Raw genomic sequence first — 17,711 nt, 5'->3', positions numbered from 1 at the left:
CCTATACACTAATAATGAAAGATCAGAAAGAGAAATTAAGGAAACAATCCCATTTACCATCGCAACAAAAAGAATAAAATACCTAGGAATAAACCTACCTAAGGAGACAAAAGAACTGTACTCAGAAAACTATAAAAGACTGATGAAAGAAATTAAAGATAACATAAACAGATGGAGAGATATACCATGCTCCTGGATTAGAAGAATCAATATTGTGAAAATGACTAAAGTACCCAAAGCAATCTACAGGTTCAATGCAATCCCTATCAAATTACCAATGGCATTTTTCACAGAACTAGCACAAGAAATTTTACAATTTGTATGGAAACACAAAAGACCCCGAATAACCAAAGCAATCTTAAGAAAGAAAAACGGAGCTGGAGGAATCAGGCTCCCCGACTTCAGACTATACTCAAAGCTACAGTAATCAAAACAGTATGGTACTGGTACAAAAACAGAAATATAGATCAATGGAACAGGCTAGAAAGCCCAGAGATAAACCCACACACATATGGTCACCTCATCTTTGATAAAGGAGGCAAGAATATACAATGGAGAAAAGACATCCTCTTCAATAAGTGGTGCTGGGAAAAATGGACAGCTGCATGTAAAAGAATGAAATTAGAATACACTCTAATACCATACACAGAAATAAACTCAAAATGGATTAAAGACCTAAATGTGATACCGGACACCGTAAAACTCTTAGAGGAAAACATAGGCAGAACACTCTATGACATAAATCACAGCAAGATCCTTTTTGACCCACCTCCTAGAGTAAGGGAAATAAAAACAAAAACAAATAGGTGGGACCTAATGAAACTTAAAAGCTTTTGCACAGCAAAGGAAACCATAAACAAGACGAAAAGACAACCCTCAGAATGGGAGAAAATATTTGCAAATGAAGCAACTGACAAAGGATTAATCTCCAAAATATACAAGCAGTTCATGCAGCTCAATATCACAAAAACAAACAACCCAATCCAAAAATGGGCAGAAGACCTAAATAGACATTTCTCCAAAGAAGACATGCAGATGGCCAAGAAATACGTGAAAAGATGCTCAACATCACTAATCTATAGAGAAATGCGAATCAAAACCACAATGAGGTATCACCTCACACCAGTCAGAATGGCCATCATCAAAAAATCTACAAACAATAAATGCTGGAGAGGGTGTGGAGAAAAGGGAACCCTCCTGCACTGTTGGTAGGAATGTAAATTGATACAGCCACTATGGAGAACAGTATGGAGCTTCCTTAAAAAACAAAAAATACAACTACCATATGACCCAGTAATCCCACTACTGGGCATATACCCTGAGAAAACCATAATTCAAAAAGAGTCATGTACCACAATGTTCATTGCAGCACTATTTACTATAGCCAGGACATGGAAGCAACCTAAATGTCCATCAACAGATGAATGGATAAAGAAAATGCGGCACACATATACAATGGAATATTACTCAGCCATAAAAAGGGATGAAATTGAGTTATTTGTAGTGAGGTGGATGGACCTAGAATCTGTCATACAGAGTGAAGTCAGTCAGAAAGAGAAAAACAAATACCGTATGCTAACGCATATATATGGAATTTTAAAAAGCAGTACTGATGAACCTAGTGGCAGGGCAAGAATAAAGACGCAGATGTGGATCATGGACTTGAGGGCACGGCGGGGGAAGGGAAAGCTGGGATGAAGTGAGAGAGTAGCATGGACATATATACACTACCAAATGTAAAATAGTTAGCTAGTGGGAAGCAGTCACATAGCACAGAGAGATCAGCTCGGTGCTTTGTGACCACCTAAAGGGACGGGATAGGGAGGGTGGGAGGGAGGCTCAAGAGGGAGGGTATATGGAGATATATGTATACATGTAGCTGATTCACTTTGTTGTACAGTAGAGACTAACACAACATTGTAAAGCATTTATACCCCAATAAAGATGTGGGAAAAAAAAATGCATGTACCCAAGACTTTTCTTATAAGTTGCTTAAAATAAGCAAAATTAAAAGCTTCCAACTAGTGAAAAAAAAAAAAAAACACCGCAGGGCTTCCCTGGTGGTGCAGTGGTTAAGAATCCACCTGCCAATGCAGGGGACACGGGTTCGAGCCCTGGTCCAGGAAGATCCCACATGCCGCGGATCTTCTAAGCCCGTGCACCACAACTACTGAGCCTGCGTGGCACAACTGCTGAAGCCCACACGCCTAGAGCCCGTGCTCTGCTACAAGAGAAGCCACTGCAATGAGAAGCCCGCGCACCGCAACAAAGAGTAGCCCCCCGCTCGCCGGAACTAGAGAAAAGCCCACGTGCAGCAACAAAAAAACCCAACACAGCCAAAACTAAAAATAAATTAATTAATTAAAAAAAAAAAACCACAAGGAGATATCACCTGACATCTTTCAAAATGGCTATTATCAAAAAGACAACAAATAACATGTGTTGATGAGGATGTGGAGAAAAGTGAACCCTCATGCTCTGTTGGTGGGAATGTAAATTGGTGAAGTTATTATGGAAAATAGTATGAATAGTCCTCAAAAAATTAAAAACAGTACTATCATACCATCCAGCAATTCCACTTCTGAGTATCCAAAGAAAACACAAACACTTGTTCAAAAAGTTATATGCACCCCCATGTTCATTTCAACATTATTTACAATAGCCAAGATATGAAAGCAACCTAAATGCCCATCAATAGATGAATGGATAAAGAAGATATGCATATATATATATATATATATATATATACACACACACACACATATATACGTATGTATATATACACACACACACATATATATATAATGGAATATTACTCAGTCATAAAAAAGAATGAAATCTTGCCATTTATGACAACATGGATAGACCTAGAGGGAAGTATGCTAAGTGAAATAAGTCAGACAGAGAAAGACAAATACCTTATAATTTCACTTCTATGCGGACTCTAAAAAACAAAACAAATGAACAAGTATAACAAAACAGAAACAGAGTCATAGATACAGAAAACCAACAGGTAGTTGCCAGAGAGGGTAGAGAGAAATAAATGAGGGAGATTAACAGGTACAAACTTCCAGATGCAAAATAAATGAGTCACGGGTATGAAATGTACAGTGGGAGGAATATAACCAACTCTTTTGTAATATCTTTGTATAGTGACAGATGGTACCTAGACTCATGGTGATCTTTTTGAAATGTGTAGAAATAGCGAATCACTATGCTGTGTACCAGGAACGAACACAGTGTTGTCAATCCATTATTGTGGCAAAATAAACTCATAGAAAAAGACATCAGATTCGTGGCAGGGGGTAAGGGTAGGGGGAAATTGGATGCAGGTAGTTAAAAGGTACAAACCTCCGTTTATGAGATAAATAACTACTAGGGATGTAATGTACAACATGATAAATATAATGAACACAGCTGTACCTTATATATGAAAGTTGCTAAGAGAATAAATGCTAAGAGTTCTCATCATAAGGACAAAAATTTTTTCTATTTCTTTAAGTTTGAATCTACAGAAGACGATGGATGCTCTCTAAACTTATTTAACATTTCATGATGTATGGAAGTCAAATCATTATGCTGTACACCTTAAACTTACACAATACTGTATGTCAATTGTATCTCAATGAAACTGGAAGAAAAAAAAGAGGGCAAAGTCCCCAAACATAAGAAGGGTACTCAAGGGGACTTCCCAGGCAGTCCAGGGGTTCTGTGGGATCTGTGCTTCTACTGCAGGGGGCGCGGGTTCGAGCTCTTTCCCTGGTCAGGGAACTAAGATCCCACCTGCCTCGCCAGCGTGGCCAAAATAAAAAACAAAAACAACAAAAAAGAAACATGCACCAGACTTGGCATCCTGGTTTCTTCCCTCCTCATCCCTCACCGCCCGTAACAAGGCCCCCAGCTGGACCACATCCTATTCGAAGAGCCCATTTCTTTGCTGAGGGAAAAACATGGACTTCGGAGTTAGACTGTAGCTCAAATCTCCATGGGTGATTACCTCGGGCAATTCTGAAAACCAAGGATAATTCTACTCTCATGATGGTGATGTTATAAGGAATAAAGTATAAAGGCCGGTCCCTTGACTGGCTGGTCCGGTGCTCTGATCAGCCTTAGCAGCAGAATGCTAGAGAAGAGGGAACAGGAAGTGCTCTGAACAAAACACCTATTTTGAAAGAAGGACCAAATGCTTCATTTTCTGGGCATCTCATAAGCCCCCTTGAATTTTAATACAACATGAGTCAGGGGACGTCATCCCCTAAACTTCACTGAGATAGAATTTTCACTACCTTGCAAATGGAGGTTTGGAGCCTGACTTAAGTTTCTTTTTCAAAATAATGTGAAGTTTCTTCTGCCTAAGTGTCATGGAGCAAATTCCCACTTGTCATGACTACAAAGAGTTCCTATTACAACTCTAACTAGTTCTTACTACATATGGTGAGTTCAGTCGTTCCCAATTCATCCTTTTCTATTCTTTTTGAGTTAAAGAATCCCTTCCACATGTCGTAGATAGGTGCTCCTCAAGCTTTTAATCTGCGTAGGAATCACAGAGACCTGCACGCAATGCAGATTCTAATTCAGTAGGTGCGGGGTGTGGCCCAAGACTCTATAGTTTACAATTTCCAGGTGATGTGGATGCTGCTGATCTATGGACCACACGGTGAATATCAAGTTTGTAGAGAACATCTCTGGGGTGGGTGACGTCCAATTAACCACCCTATTAAAAATGCCGGTGCCCAGAACCAGTTTACTTTATAAGCAGCCATTACCCGCCACTCTTCATCAAGGGTATTTTTAGGCTTCCTTCTACAAGGCTCCACCTCTATACTTTGATGCCCCAACTAGAGAAATATTAAGCTCCTCGAAGGGGAGAATGAGCATCTTAATCTCTAAAGTCTAAATGACACCCTACACATTTTAGGATTTCGTAAATACCTGATGAATGAAGCGCTAAAGTGAAACGCGAAGACCTGCTGGAGAATTTAGAGCAGGGTGAAGCCGGTCCGGGAAGGCTTCCTGGAGGAAGGGGCCTTCAAGAGATTCAGTAATGAGAAAAACTCCAGGTCCAAGAAGGAGAACAGGCTACTTCTACACAGGTTTTCTTCACCCTCTGGAAAGCAAACTTCACTTGCCTCCCCTGTTGAGACAAACTTGAAAAACGGTGACAACACAGCAGCTGTCCTCTAAATATACAAAATATGCAGCTGTCCATTCAACATGATATTTCATCCTTCAGAACTGTGGCACATAGAAAGTCGACCCATAAATTTCCCAGAAAGCTTTGTTTCTGCTGAGTAGGTCATGTCTTCCAAAGAATAATATGTAAAGCCAGAGACCAAATGAGTTTGCTTCTACCCCAATACCCTGTGTGTAGTGTTTTATTTCTAAGGTAAGCTGGATTTTTTTCCCCTTCACTAGAGAAGGAAGATGGCTTTTCTCTACAAATTCAATGAACCTTATCCCCCAACTGGGCCTGACTCCCACGTATGCAGGCCTTTGTTTTCCAATATGATGCTGCAGCCTCTTGATCCCCGTCTGTCAGATCCTGGTACCACCACTGCTCTCCAGCTACCCAGCCACCCTTGAGATGTGTAAAAGAGCCTGATAAGACGTCTGGCAGGCTTCTGCCCGCCAGTATGGCTCTTACACACAGTTAAGTGCAAACAGGAAATTTTGTCAAGTTTCTCAGTTGGCAGAAACCCTAACATCAGAAAATGGTAAAGTTTTTTAGCCTGAGACATTTCTCATACACAGACTTGCTTTCAGCACTGGGGTTGGCTCCCACTGTCCACCCCCCTTTTTCCATTTGAAGCTAAATGATGAAGAATGTAAGCTCTGCTCTGGTGAGAAGGCTCTGGAAAGCAGCAAAGCTGCCCATTCACTGATTCACCCAACTTTCGTTCAGCACCTTCCAAGTGCCAGGCTCTGAGGAAAAAGAGCTACCCAAAGCATGATAATTAAAAGATGAATCTACCACAGTCCTCCTCTTTGACAACCAAGGTATCCAGGGGTTCAAACTTCCAGCTGATGGGACGCAAACCTGCAAATTTTGAATTCCCCAAATAAGAGTCTAGAAGTCCAGACAAAATCCCATGGTGCCCTGAATCATGGTAAATTTCCTAATCACTGAGCCTTAGCAGGTGTTCAATAAATGGTGGGTGAATCCAGGAATGGCTGGGCCATGGGTACAGGTCTTAGAAGGTGGGACTTTTCACAGAGACGCTTCTAGAGATTAGGTTTGGAAGATATAACTAAGGCAGGACAAGTGTCTACCTTGGAGCCCCTTATCAGAGTTCAGGGAATGTATCAGTTTTCTACTGCTACATAACAACATCTATTTATTAGCTCACATTTCTGTAGATCGGAACTCCAGACCCGGCATGGCTGAGATCTCTGCTCAGGGTCTCATGGTATCAGCCAGGCTGAATTCTTTTCTGAAGGTTCTGGGGGGAAATCCACCTCTCAGCTCATTCAGATCCCCATTTCTTTCCTGGCGCTCAGCTCCTAGGGACCACCTACATTCCCTGCCAGTGACCCCTCCAGATCTCCAAAGCCAGCAATGGAGAATGCCTCTTACCTCCCACCCCCTCTTGTGATTTGAATCTCTGAGGTCCCCTGTCTCTGACTTCTAGACCCAGATTTAAACGGTCTTGTGACTTGATTAAGCCCACGCAGAAAATCTCCCTATTTTAAGGTCAACTGATTCGGGAACTTAATTACTTCTGCAAAATCCCTTCACTGCAACACCTTGATTAGTGTTTGACTGAGTAAGTAGGAGCAGACGTATGTACACCAGGGCTCCAGAATTCCAGGAGCCATCTCAGATTTCTGCCTACCACAGGGAAGGGGAGGAAAGGCAGGTAGAGGCGAAGCGATTTCCTGAGGATCACAGTTTTGTGTAGTCCCCTTCCTACCCAAGAGCCCACCACTGTCAGGGAATTTCAATCCCAGCACCTGTTAAAGCAGTTCACAGCCACGGCGTCCCCAGCCCAGCAGGGTATTTGAAGAACTATGAGTGTGCACGGTCCCTGATCTCAGGAAGCCCCAAGAATAGCTCGGAGAGGGACTTCCCTGGTGGTCCAGTGGTTGGGAATGCACCTTCCAACGCAGGGGACACGGGTCTGATCCCTGGTCGGGGAACTAGGATCCCACACGCGGTGGGGCAACTAATCCCGCGTGCCACAACGACTGAGCTCACATGCCTCAAATACAGAGCCCACGCGCCACAACTAGAGAGAAGCCTGCGCGCCGCAACGAAGGGCCTGCAACTAAGACCCGACGCAGCCAAAAATAAAATAAGCAAAGCAATTCTTTAAAAAAAAAAAAGAATAGTTGGGAGACAACACCTGGGACCCCATCTGAGAAATGGGGTCTCAGATGGCTCATCGTTCACAGGAAGGTCAGCGTGGGAAGGCTTGGAGGAAGAAGTGGGGACTTGAAATTGTCACTGAAGAGCGAGCAGACCACTGCACAGTGGAGATAAGTTAGAGCGAATACGACCAAGCCAGCTCCTAACCAGAGCCTGTGCAATGTGGAGGCGCTTGGGGCCTCCATGCTGGGGACAGATAAGGAGCTGAAGGGAAGCAGAGTCGCTCTCTGGCCATGGAAGGCTGCAGCGACAGCAAGAGTTGGACAAACCAAGAGCCAGAGGCCTGAACAATGGCAGGAAGAACCAACTGGCATCAGGTGCTCCACCAGGATTGTGTCCCAGGGAAGGGTCATCTCTTTTCCACTCTGGGAACATGACCAGGCCTGTATGTTGACTCCAATTGCAGTTCCACAAATGCTGTCACCCCAGGGGCAGCAGCACAAATTTAACTGTGCTGCTTCTCCCCTTAAAGCCCTTCAATGGCTGCCAAGGAGAAATGTCAAGCCCCTTAGCTATGGTGTTGTCTGAACCAGGTGGCATGGTGGCTGATCTTATCCACCAGGCTGGGCTCATGGTACATTAAAGGGAGAGCTACGGGGACTTCCCTGGCAGTCCAGTGGTTAAGACTCTGTGCTCCCAATGCAGAGGGCACAGGTTCGATCCCTGGTTGGGGAACTAAGATCCTCCATGCCGCCTGGCACAGCTAAAAAAAAAAAAAAAAAAAAAAAAGGGAGAGACTATGGAGTTTAGAAGTCTTTTCTTCACTCTTCCCAAAACCTGGCTTTCAAGACCACTGCCTAGCCAAAGAGGTCAAGAAGTCCAGCTTTCGGACTCAAAACTGAAAACAATACCTTTAGACAAGGCAGTACCTGCTTTTTTGCTTCCCTGGGGTGACAAGCCTTCTGGTTAAGACTTGAGAGAGAGGGCTGCAAGTGAATGCAACTTAAGGGGGAAATAAAAACATATTGGTTGAATATTTTCAAAACACTGCCCCCGCTGCATCCTCTTTCCATCACCCTGAGGACACCCCTGTCAATAAGTGGTGAAAGGGCCTGCTAAGAAATAATTTTTCAAGTTGTCTCATTCCATTATCATCCGGTGAAACAGAGTTTAACAAGCACTGTTAAACACCACCTTAATCACTTTCATTTCAGGGTTACTTCTGGCAGGTACATATAGTGAAAGCTGATATTCAGGGGCTGATTAACACAGACTGTTCCTTGGCTCAGGGGAGATAAAATCTCAAATGTCCTCCAGATGGCTTGACTTTTCAGAGGCCTGGGAAGAATCAGATCCCTTTCAAGAGAGCATCTTTAGGTTTGGACTAACCAGAAAAATTCTGAGGAATGGTAAGTTTCTAGAGGAAAGCACACCCAAGGGAAAACAGAACATCATTCCCCAATCCCAAGCTCAGGCGTGTTCAGGTATTTATTCAGTCAACAAAATTTCATTGAACATCTGCTGTATGCCAGCCCCTATGCTAGGATGAAGGACAGTGGGGAGCAAGATTAAGAATAGCTCCTGTCCTGGGCTTCCCTGGTGGCGCAGTGGTTGAGAATCTGCCTGCCAATGCAGGGGACACGGGTTCGAGCCCTGGTCTGGGAAGATCCCACATGCCGCGGAGCAACTGGGCCCGTGAGCCACAACTGCTGAGCCTGCACGTCTGGAGCCTGTGCTCCACAACAAGAGAGGCCGCGACAGTGAGAGGCCCGCGCACCGCGATGAAGAGTGGCCCCCACTTGCCGCAACTAGAGAAAGCCCTCGCACAGAAACGAAGACCCAACACAGCCATAAATAAATTAATTAATTAATTAATTAAAAAAAAAAAAAAGCAAGGCGGATACTAGAAAAGATGGTGAAAATAAGAAACAATGTTCCTAAAAAGTACTTTAAAAAAAAAAAAGAATAGCTTCTGTCCTCAAGGAATCAGAAGGAAGGCAGACACCAATCAAATGATTTCACCATTAAATGTAAAATTATAACTGTGAGTCTTGTTTCAAGGGAGGTTAAATTAAGTCAGGGAGAATGGGCCATGCCCATCATGACTGAGGTTAAATGAGGTCAGAAGGGCAGGGCTCTAATCTCACTGGACTGGCTTCCTTATTAACAAAAAGAAGAGATAAAGAGATCTCCCTCTCTGTGCTCACAGAGCAAGGGCCATGTGAGGACTCAGTAAGAAAGCTGCTACTTGCAAACCAAAGAAGTCTCACCAGAAACCATCCCTGCCATCTCCCAGATTTCAGATTTCTAGCTTCCAGAACTGTGAGAAAATAAACGTCTGCTGTTTAAGCCCCACTATCTGTGGTATCTTGTCATGGCAGCTCCAGCAGACTCACACAATGGGAGAACTGCACCCGATGCAGTTGGAGGGGCAGCGCACCACGAGGTCCTTATGTTAAGGATTTTGATCCTTGACCTAAGAGCCATGGGAAGCCATTAACAGACTTGAACTTGATGGGCCTGGGAATGGGGGCATCAATGGGATCCCAGCAGCTGCAGCACGAACAGCCTAGGCGAGGGTAGATGCAGACATTCCTCCAGTGATGCCATGTCCAATCAAGGTCCCTCAAAGTAGAAAAGGGGCTCCAGGAGCTCAAGCTCTTTGACAGTCCCTACAAAGGAAGGTGCTATCGGCGAGCAGGACCCAGGTGAGGCTGAACACATCTATTTACAAGAACTGACAGCAGCAGTGGTAACCAGTCTTTTCTTCAGTGCTCAGTTCGCGGCCAAGGAGTAGAGGTGGAGAGTCAGGCGGGTTGTCGCAGGGTTGCAGACCAGCAGGGGAGCTGGACAGAAGGAAAAGGCGGAGAGAGATGACAGTGTGATCCAAGTCGTGGGTCAGAGGACCTTGTCTAGTGGGGCAGGACAGGGCTCCTTGACACCCAATTCAATATGCTTCCTCTGTGCTGTCTCTACACGCAAATGGCTTTTATTCTGAGTGGTTTTAGCATTAATAAGCTGAATGCATTGCTCGATGACGGCTTCTGCTGTCTTATTACACTTTGGCAGCCCCCATGAGGCATGCAACTAAGACAGATGAACAGGCTTGCTAATGAATGGGAACTGGGATTCCAATATTCCCTTCCACGGGAACGATGCATCTCTCCAACAGAGAAATGAAATCTTTGAGGCAGCCTGATTATACAAATAAAGCAGCATTATTATATTTGTCTGCCAGGGTGATCACAGGACACTTGCAATTTATGACAGATATCACAAATAGAAAAATAAACATGAAGCACCGTTTATTATAGCCACATCCACCCCAGTAAAGGGAGGAGGAGAACAGAGGCAGCAAGCCAAATACTCGAGGCAAAACTTTTGTCCTGAAATACCCAAACATTTGAGTCAAAATAATCTCTCACTCTAAAAATGTCAGTAATTTACTTCTGGTGATATTTCCCTGAGAGGCTGAGTTGGCTTAGCCCTTTACACCACAGAAATAGCCTTTACTAAGAAAATTAATGACACAAACATGATAGTAACACCAGAATTTAAACTAGTCAGGAAAACAATTATTTAAAAATTCTTTGGGCACTTCAGAGCATTCTAAGGCATTCATTTTCATGTCATCAGTTGATATACACAAGGGTATAGAGATTGATTTTTCAATTAATTATATTTCTGCATATGGCCTGTATGTGGGGTGCAGAACTTCATGAAGTCAATGAAAGGGAAGCTAGAGAAACACATGAATCAAATGACAAGCCACTGACAAAGGAAGGTCTGGCAGAATTAAACCAGTTAATCCTGAAACAATGGGAAATTGACAAGGATGATGCTAAAACAGGTACTTCAAAGAGGATGAATTAAATAGCAACGAATTAAGAGAAGCTCTTGGGAGAAAGCTTTCTTTATAATCTTGCTGTTCCAGAAAATCAAACACAATGGCTATCACAACTGTTTTCTCGGAAAAATTACAAGTGAAGCACTTGTTTCATTCTGAAAAGAATTATTATAAGAATTCACATATGATTAGAAACTATGTTTGATAAAATATAAGACAAATTTCTTTTCATAATTTTCACTTTTGTTTTTCACAATGACACCCCAATAAAACCTCTTTTCATGGGAAATTTTGGACTCCATTTTAAGAAACTAATTTGAAGTTTGTTTCAGGTACTGATTGCAAAGAGGAGCCACTGTCAACATCTCAGCTTTCTTTCTCTGTCTCTCCCGTGAACACGTGACTTTGACCTCCCATCTGAGGTCTTCAGACCCAGAGGATATGATTCTGATCTCCTCCTTGCTTCTCTCTGGTCCACCTCACAAATATCCAAATATGCATCAACCTTCTTTTTAGAGTAGTTCAGTTCAGCAGCAACTCTCAATCTTTTTTCCATCCAAATACACTTGGGGCTAAGTCCACATTCAAGATATTCTCCAAGATCAACCCAAGTTGATGTGCAATTCCCATCACTCTCTGCGGCTCCTTCCCTTTCCCTCTGACTCAGGAGAGCAAATCAGAATGCCAAAAAAAAGTGTACCTATTACAGAGTCCTAAGCCTCTATGATGTTTCTTTAATTTCATAATTTCACAATTATCTATAAAAAAAATTTTCATAACTATGGTTGAAAGCCCATCACTACCCTACAGGTCCTTAGGAGGTAGGCGTAACCTAGTCCCAATCACTTTACGCTCTTGCAAGTTACAAATTACAACTCTCCATTTAAACTACTCTTGTTCCACTTTGAGTGGGTGACATCTGACAGCAAGCCACATGTGCAACAGACACAAACACGAGTGTCTGTGGACCTGGGTGCCCCACGCATTGAAAATAACTCCAAGTGAGAGTTCAGAAATATAAGATGGAAGGTCTGGGAAGAAAAAAAAAAAAAAAAAAGATGGAAGGTCTGGGAAACCCTCTTGAAAGGAAGACTCATTTTGCATATTCTCAACATCTAAGGTATAAAGAGACAAATGCACCAGTTCCTTGCCTCCAGAAGAGACAGGAATCCAGACCAGGCAACCTCTGTTCTGGCATGGGACAAGTCATATTAGCCGTGACCGTGCAAAAAGAAATAAGTCTAGTACTGATTTCTCACTGAGCTGACAAGAGGCAAGAAGGGACACTCATGTGTCCAGAAATGTGTACTTTCACATTATTATTGTTTTCTCCTGCAAATTGCTTAAGAGCTAGGAGGTGTCCCCGCATCTCTTTCCCTCCCAGAGTTCCCAATTTGTTTTCATTATTCACCAGCCCAGCACAGCTAGAGTGAGGCACAATAGCAAAAGATGCAGAAAGGAAATTTAATATGTTCTACATAGACTTCCTCATCTTGGCTAGATTTATGAATTTCCCTTCTGTTATGCAGAAGTTAGCATTTTTAACAATGAGGGGGGAAATTCCTTAATTGTTTTTTTATTGCCTCCAGAGCTCCAAAGACATTGTGCTGTTGTCATTTACATTTCACATTAAATGCAAAATGTTTGAAATGAGCAAATATTTGTTTTAATTTGATACATCTGTTAACTCAAGTGCTAAAAAGACAGCTAAATCACTATGTTAAATTCAGCGATTTCTAAACAATTTATATATTCATTTGTTCTGGGTTAAAAATGCCCCAAAGCATAAGTTTTATGAAACACAAAGTAAATTGCACTGTATCAATCTGATGGATGCAGGGCATGATTTCTTCCTCTTCACTCCATTAATTTATTTCCTAACTTGAGTTAATTAGTGAGGCTCCTATTTTTAAAAGCTCTTTGAAATTCACTGGGAGTGGGAACAGTTGCAAGAACTGCTTTGGAAACCTACTGCAGAGGAAATGGGCTAAATACAAATGGTAAATTCCCCCAAGACATTATCACACATTGAGCACCTGATTGCCATTCAACAATCTATGCTGGGAACACAGTGGGTGATTAATACATAGTTGTTACAAGAAAGCGGAGAGAACAAGAAGGAAAGAATGAGCGCAGCTGAGAGAGCAGACTCATTCCAGGTGATTACTAACTGGATGAGATCTCCAAGTTCCTATTTGTCTCTACAAAAAAGTCTGTGACATTCTGATTTTATGTCTGAATGGAGACATAACTCCAACATGGAGACTGACTTCAACTTGGAACAATACCCACTAGGAGAAGAGACATCTATTCAGAGAAATTAAAATTTTGTAAATAAAAAGAGATTGGTACAATAGAGAACAAAGATGAATCAATTGGGCTTCCCCGGTGGTGCAGTGGTTGAGAATCTGCCTGCCAATGCAGGGGACACGGGTTCGAGCCCTGGTCTGGGAAGATCCCACATGCCACGGAGCAACTGGGCCCGTGAGCCACAACTACTGAGCCTGCGCGTCTGGAGCCTGTGCTCCACAACAAGAGAGGCCGCGACAGTGAGAGGCCCGCGCACCGCGATTAAGAGTGGCCCCCACTCGCTGCAACTAGAGAAAGCCCTCGCACAGAAACAAAGACCCAACACAGTCAAAAATAAATAAATAAATTAATTAATTAAAAAAAAAAAAGCTTCATCTATCATTAAAAAAAAAAAAGATGAATCAATTATTTTTTTCCTTGGTCAAATGCAGTCTTAATTCCTAAATTAGGGTGGGAGATTTAAAAAAAAAAAAAAGGAAATTCATTCATACTAAAGTATAAATTACTGCTAAAAGTTTAAAATATGCCTAAGGGTATATGGCGGAAAGAAGAACTAGTCTTTCAACAGATGTTCAAGCAAATCCAATGTCCGTTTCTTCCTGGAATATTTTGGGCAGAAGCCAATGGGCAAGAGAGATTGAGTTGGGCTGGGTGCCCTTCCTAAGTCCCTAGACAATGTCACCTGGTACAGCCGCCTTACTCCAATTTCCAGAAAGGCTGCAACACCTTATCAAAGTCCTGCTTTATTTCATTTTCCTTTCCCCATGAGCCTGTGAAAAAGCCACAGGCAGCCACTCATTTCCCTGCCCTTGTAATGGCAAAGAACAAATCTGACTCCATCTTGGATCTGTTTCCTTTACTTTAACCTTTGTATTCTATTGCTTTTGCCACAAGAATGTTGCCTACAGCCTGAAATATACAGGATGGCCCACTCTCCAGGCTCAGACCTTTCAAGATATAACATGTTTCCATTCATATAGAGATAAAAAGTTGCAGAACAGAGAATAACATCTGTCTTGTTGGAGGTTTATAGGAACATCCTGACCTGACCTACATGTACAGCTGCAAGAACAAAGGATTCCGGCACCAAGAAGTGTGCAACAATGAGCCACACCCCCTCCCCCTTAAATATAAAAGAAGTTTGAACTCTTAACTCAGGTAAGATGGTTCTTTGGGACCCTAGTTCACCATCTTCTCGCTCTGCTGGCTTTCTGAATAAAGTCATTATTCCTGGCCCCAACACGTCGTCTCTCAATTTACTGTCCTGCTGTGCGGCCAGCAGTGTGAGCTTGGACTCGGTAACACGCTGAGAACCAAGGTTAGAATCTGGGAGCTGCACCTGAGTGCATTTGAACTAGGTCTTCTCTAAGCCTGAAATTGCTCCTCTATGAAATGGAAATATAAGCCAAGAGCACAGTGCCTGATGCAAAGTCGGCACCCCCACACCGCAAACGCCCTCCTGTCATTCCGCACAGACCCAGAGTCAAGTCAGGTCAGTTGTAGGGACACACCAGAAGCCAGAGGCATGGCTGGGACAATACCCAGTTCTTTCCATTTCTCTTCAAGTGCCTTCCAATTTTCTTTCCTAACTTCTTGCCCTAGAACCTGTTTCTCAGGTTTCCCACACCAAAACAAACAGCACCATGATTTATTCCTTCTCTGATGCCACACTGGAAAGGGAGCTGGGGAAAAGGGGAAACATTGCCCTAACAGCTCCCCCTTGACTCACACACACCCACAAGGATATCTTTTTCTTTTTTCCGCTACAAGACATTTTTAAAAACTCTTTGCTCCAGTACACTTGGTGTGTCTCCACGAAAGCCCACCAGGCCCCTCTTCTGAGGCCTTGGGGGGCTACTGATCATGGACCCCTTCCTTCCTGGCACACAGGAGGATCTGACTTCAAATATCTGCATCACAAGAAAAGTTTGGAAAACAAAGCGAGTTCTCTGCAAGGGAACTGGTATTTGGGATGATCAATCAAGTGTCAGGAAATCTGTGAAGCCAGATTTTCTGAATCAGACAAACAAGCCAGCCGGTCCAGCCATGTTTCTGTGTTAAGAAACAGATCCACCAGGGCAAACATGCCAGCACTACCTTGGGGAGTGTGTGTCTGAGAGCTCCAGTTTCTTAAGACTTGGGTAGGAAATCACTTTGGGGGACTAGAGTCCCAGCCTGTGTGTGTTCCCGACAGCCTCGTTTCTACAAAGGAGGAGAAACATGGGAACACGATCTAATTGCCTGAGAAAGGTTCTCCAGGATAAAGATGGGCTAGATAAGGATGCTGCCTTCCATCTTCACAGAACTGGGTCCTTCTCAAAGGACTTTCACCTGTCCCATATTACCTAACTGGACCCTCACATTTCTCAGTGTTACCTCCATTTTACCCAGGCTATTTTGTGACTTGGCCAGCCATCGCACAGCCGCCACTGCGGAACATACCCAGCCCTTCTGACTGTTGGGCTAGTGCTCTTTTGACCATAACCCAAGTCCCCAAAGCAGAGAGAAGAAACATGCAGAGGCTCAGATCCATGCCTCTTCAGTCTCAACGAACTGAGGTTCACACTCTCAAGGCAAGACTCGAGTTTAGAGGACCGCAGGCGGTGACGGGGTGGGGGTGGGGGTGGGGGGGTGAGGGCGGCTCCCAGGAGGCCCTCCACCCAGGACTCACTCAGGAAGATGATGGTCTGCCTCCGGGCGCTCCTGCTCTCTTCGCTCTCCGACTTCCTGCCCTGCAGCTGCTGCCCCTGGGCGGCCAGCGTGCCCTGCTTACTCCTCGTGAGCGCCCGCATCATACTCCAGCACATGAAGGCCACGGAGAACAGGACCACGAGGTAGATGACGAAGGCACCGAAGATGCTGGACTGGAACACGGTCCAGCGGCTGGACAGGTTGGTACAGATGGACATGTTGGAGCTCTCCGGTTGCTCGTGGTGGCGGGTACGGGAGCGGTTGCACGTGAGACCGCGGTGACTGGGCACGTTCACCAAGGGGTACTCGACTCCCATGGCAAAAAGCAAAGGCAACGCCACCAGGGCGGAGGTGACCCAGACGAAGGCAATCAGCAGCTTCACCTGGCAGGGCCCCGACATGGCCTTGTACCGGAAGGGGTGGCAGATGGCGATGTAGCGCTCGAAGCTGAGCGTCAGCACGTGCAGCAGCGTGGCGTAGCTGCAGGCCTCGAAGAGGAACGTGTGAAGCTTGCAGGGCACGGTGTAGCTGGGCTTGGTCAGGGGATTCCAGATGATGCTGTAGAACTCCACGGGCATGCCGACGAGGAAGACCAGGATGTCGGAGCAAGCCAGGCTCACCATGTGATCCGTCACCTCCTTCTGCAGGTAGCCCTTCTTCTGCAGCACCTGGGTGACCCGAATGGTGACGCTATTCCCCAGGATGCCCACCACGAAGATGGCCAGGTACACCAGGATGAGGGTGATTTTGATCCAGGAGGCCACCTCGAACCCGGGAACGTGGCTGTGATCGATGACATGGGAGCAGTCACTGCCAGGACGGCTGGGCGAAGCCATGAGGAAGACAGCCGGCCAGGCCGCGGCGTCCAAAGACCTTCTGAACTCCCCTTCCTCCTCCCTGCGCGGCCCGAAGTTCTCCGCCGCAACTCACTAGCGTGGGTGCGGGGCTTTTCCGAGCTCACCTGGAAAAGGTAAGAGGCTTTCGGGCGCTTTCACGGAAACTTCCCGGAGCAGCCCAACCTAGCCGAGGCTGGAGGCGGCCGAGGGTGGGGTTTGGGGGGTGTGTGTCTGGGCGAGGCGGGGAGAGCGCGGAGGAAGGAGGTTCCAATCTCGCTGCAGCCAGTCAGCCCGCAGGCCCCAGCGCGCAGGCCCTTCCCTTCTCTGTCCCGGGCGCTCCCTTCCCGGCTGCCTGGCCCTGGCGCGCCAAACCCACCCTCCGGGAGCGCACGCTCCCGAACGGCTGGAGGCGGGGTGGTCAGCGATTAATCATTAACCGCCGCCGCCTGAGCTCCCGGCCGCAGACCCAGCCCAGCGGGGGCGTGCTCGGCTCACACACATGGTCCCGACACCAGATCTTGGCCCCGGAGCACGGGGCGACGGGTGGCCCCATCTCCCCCGCCGCCCACGCGGCCGCCGCCGAGTCAGCGTCGCCGTCCGGTCCCGCGCGCATCCCACCGCGGGGAGGCGCAGCCGGGGGGGAGCTGGAGTGCGCTCCCGGGCTTAGGCGGGGAAAGACCAAGCTGCTCCCTCCTGCCCTGGGGTCCCTTCGAAGGTTTGG

General features: G+C 45.4%; 1 protein-coding gene across 1 annotated transcript in view; it reads right to left on the bottom strand.

The window, feature by feature from the left end:
• GPR39 (G protein-coupled receptor 39) overlaps positions 1-17,341 on the bottom strand; it is a 234,643-nt gene extending 217,302 nt beyond the window's left edge. Inside the window, exon 1 of the mRNA XM_007192027.3 lies at positions 16,135-17,341. Coding sequence (XP_007192089.1) covers positions 16,135-16,990 — 856 coding nt within the window. The 5' untranslated portion in view covers positions 16,991-17,341. The remainder of the gene's footprint in view (positions 1-16,134) is intronic.
• Between the last annotated feature and the right edge of the window lie 370 nt (positions 17,342-17,711).

This window comes from Balaenoptera acutorostrata, chromosome 8 (assembly GCF_949987535.1).
Source record: "Balaenoptera acutorostrata chromosome 8, mBalAcu1.1, whole genome shotgun sequence".
NCBI lineage: Eukaryota > Metazoa > Chordata > Mammalia > Artiodactyla > Balaenopteridae > Balaenoptera > Balaenoptera acutorostrata.
Note: the sequence above shows the minus strand (reverse complement) of the source record. Positions and strands in the feature narration are given on the sequence as shown.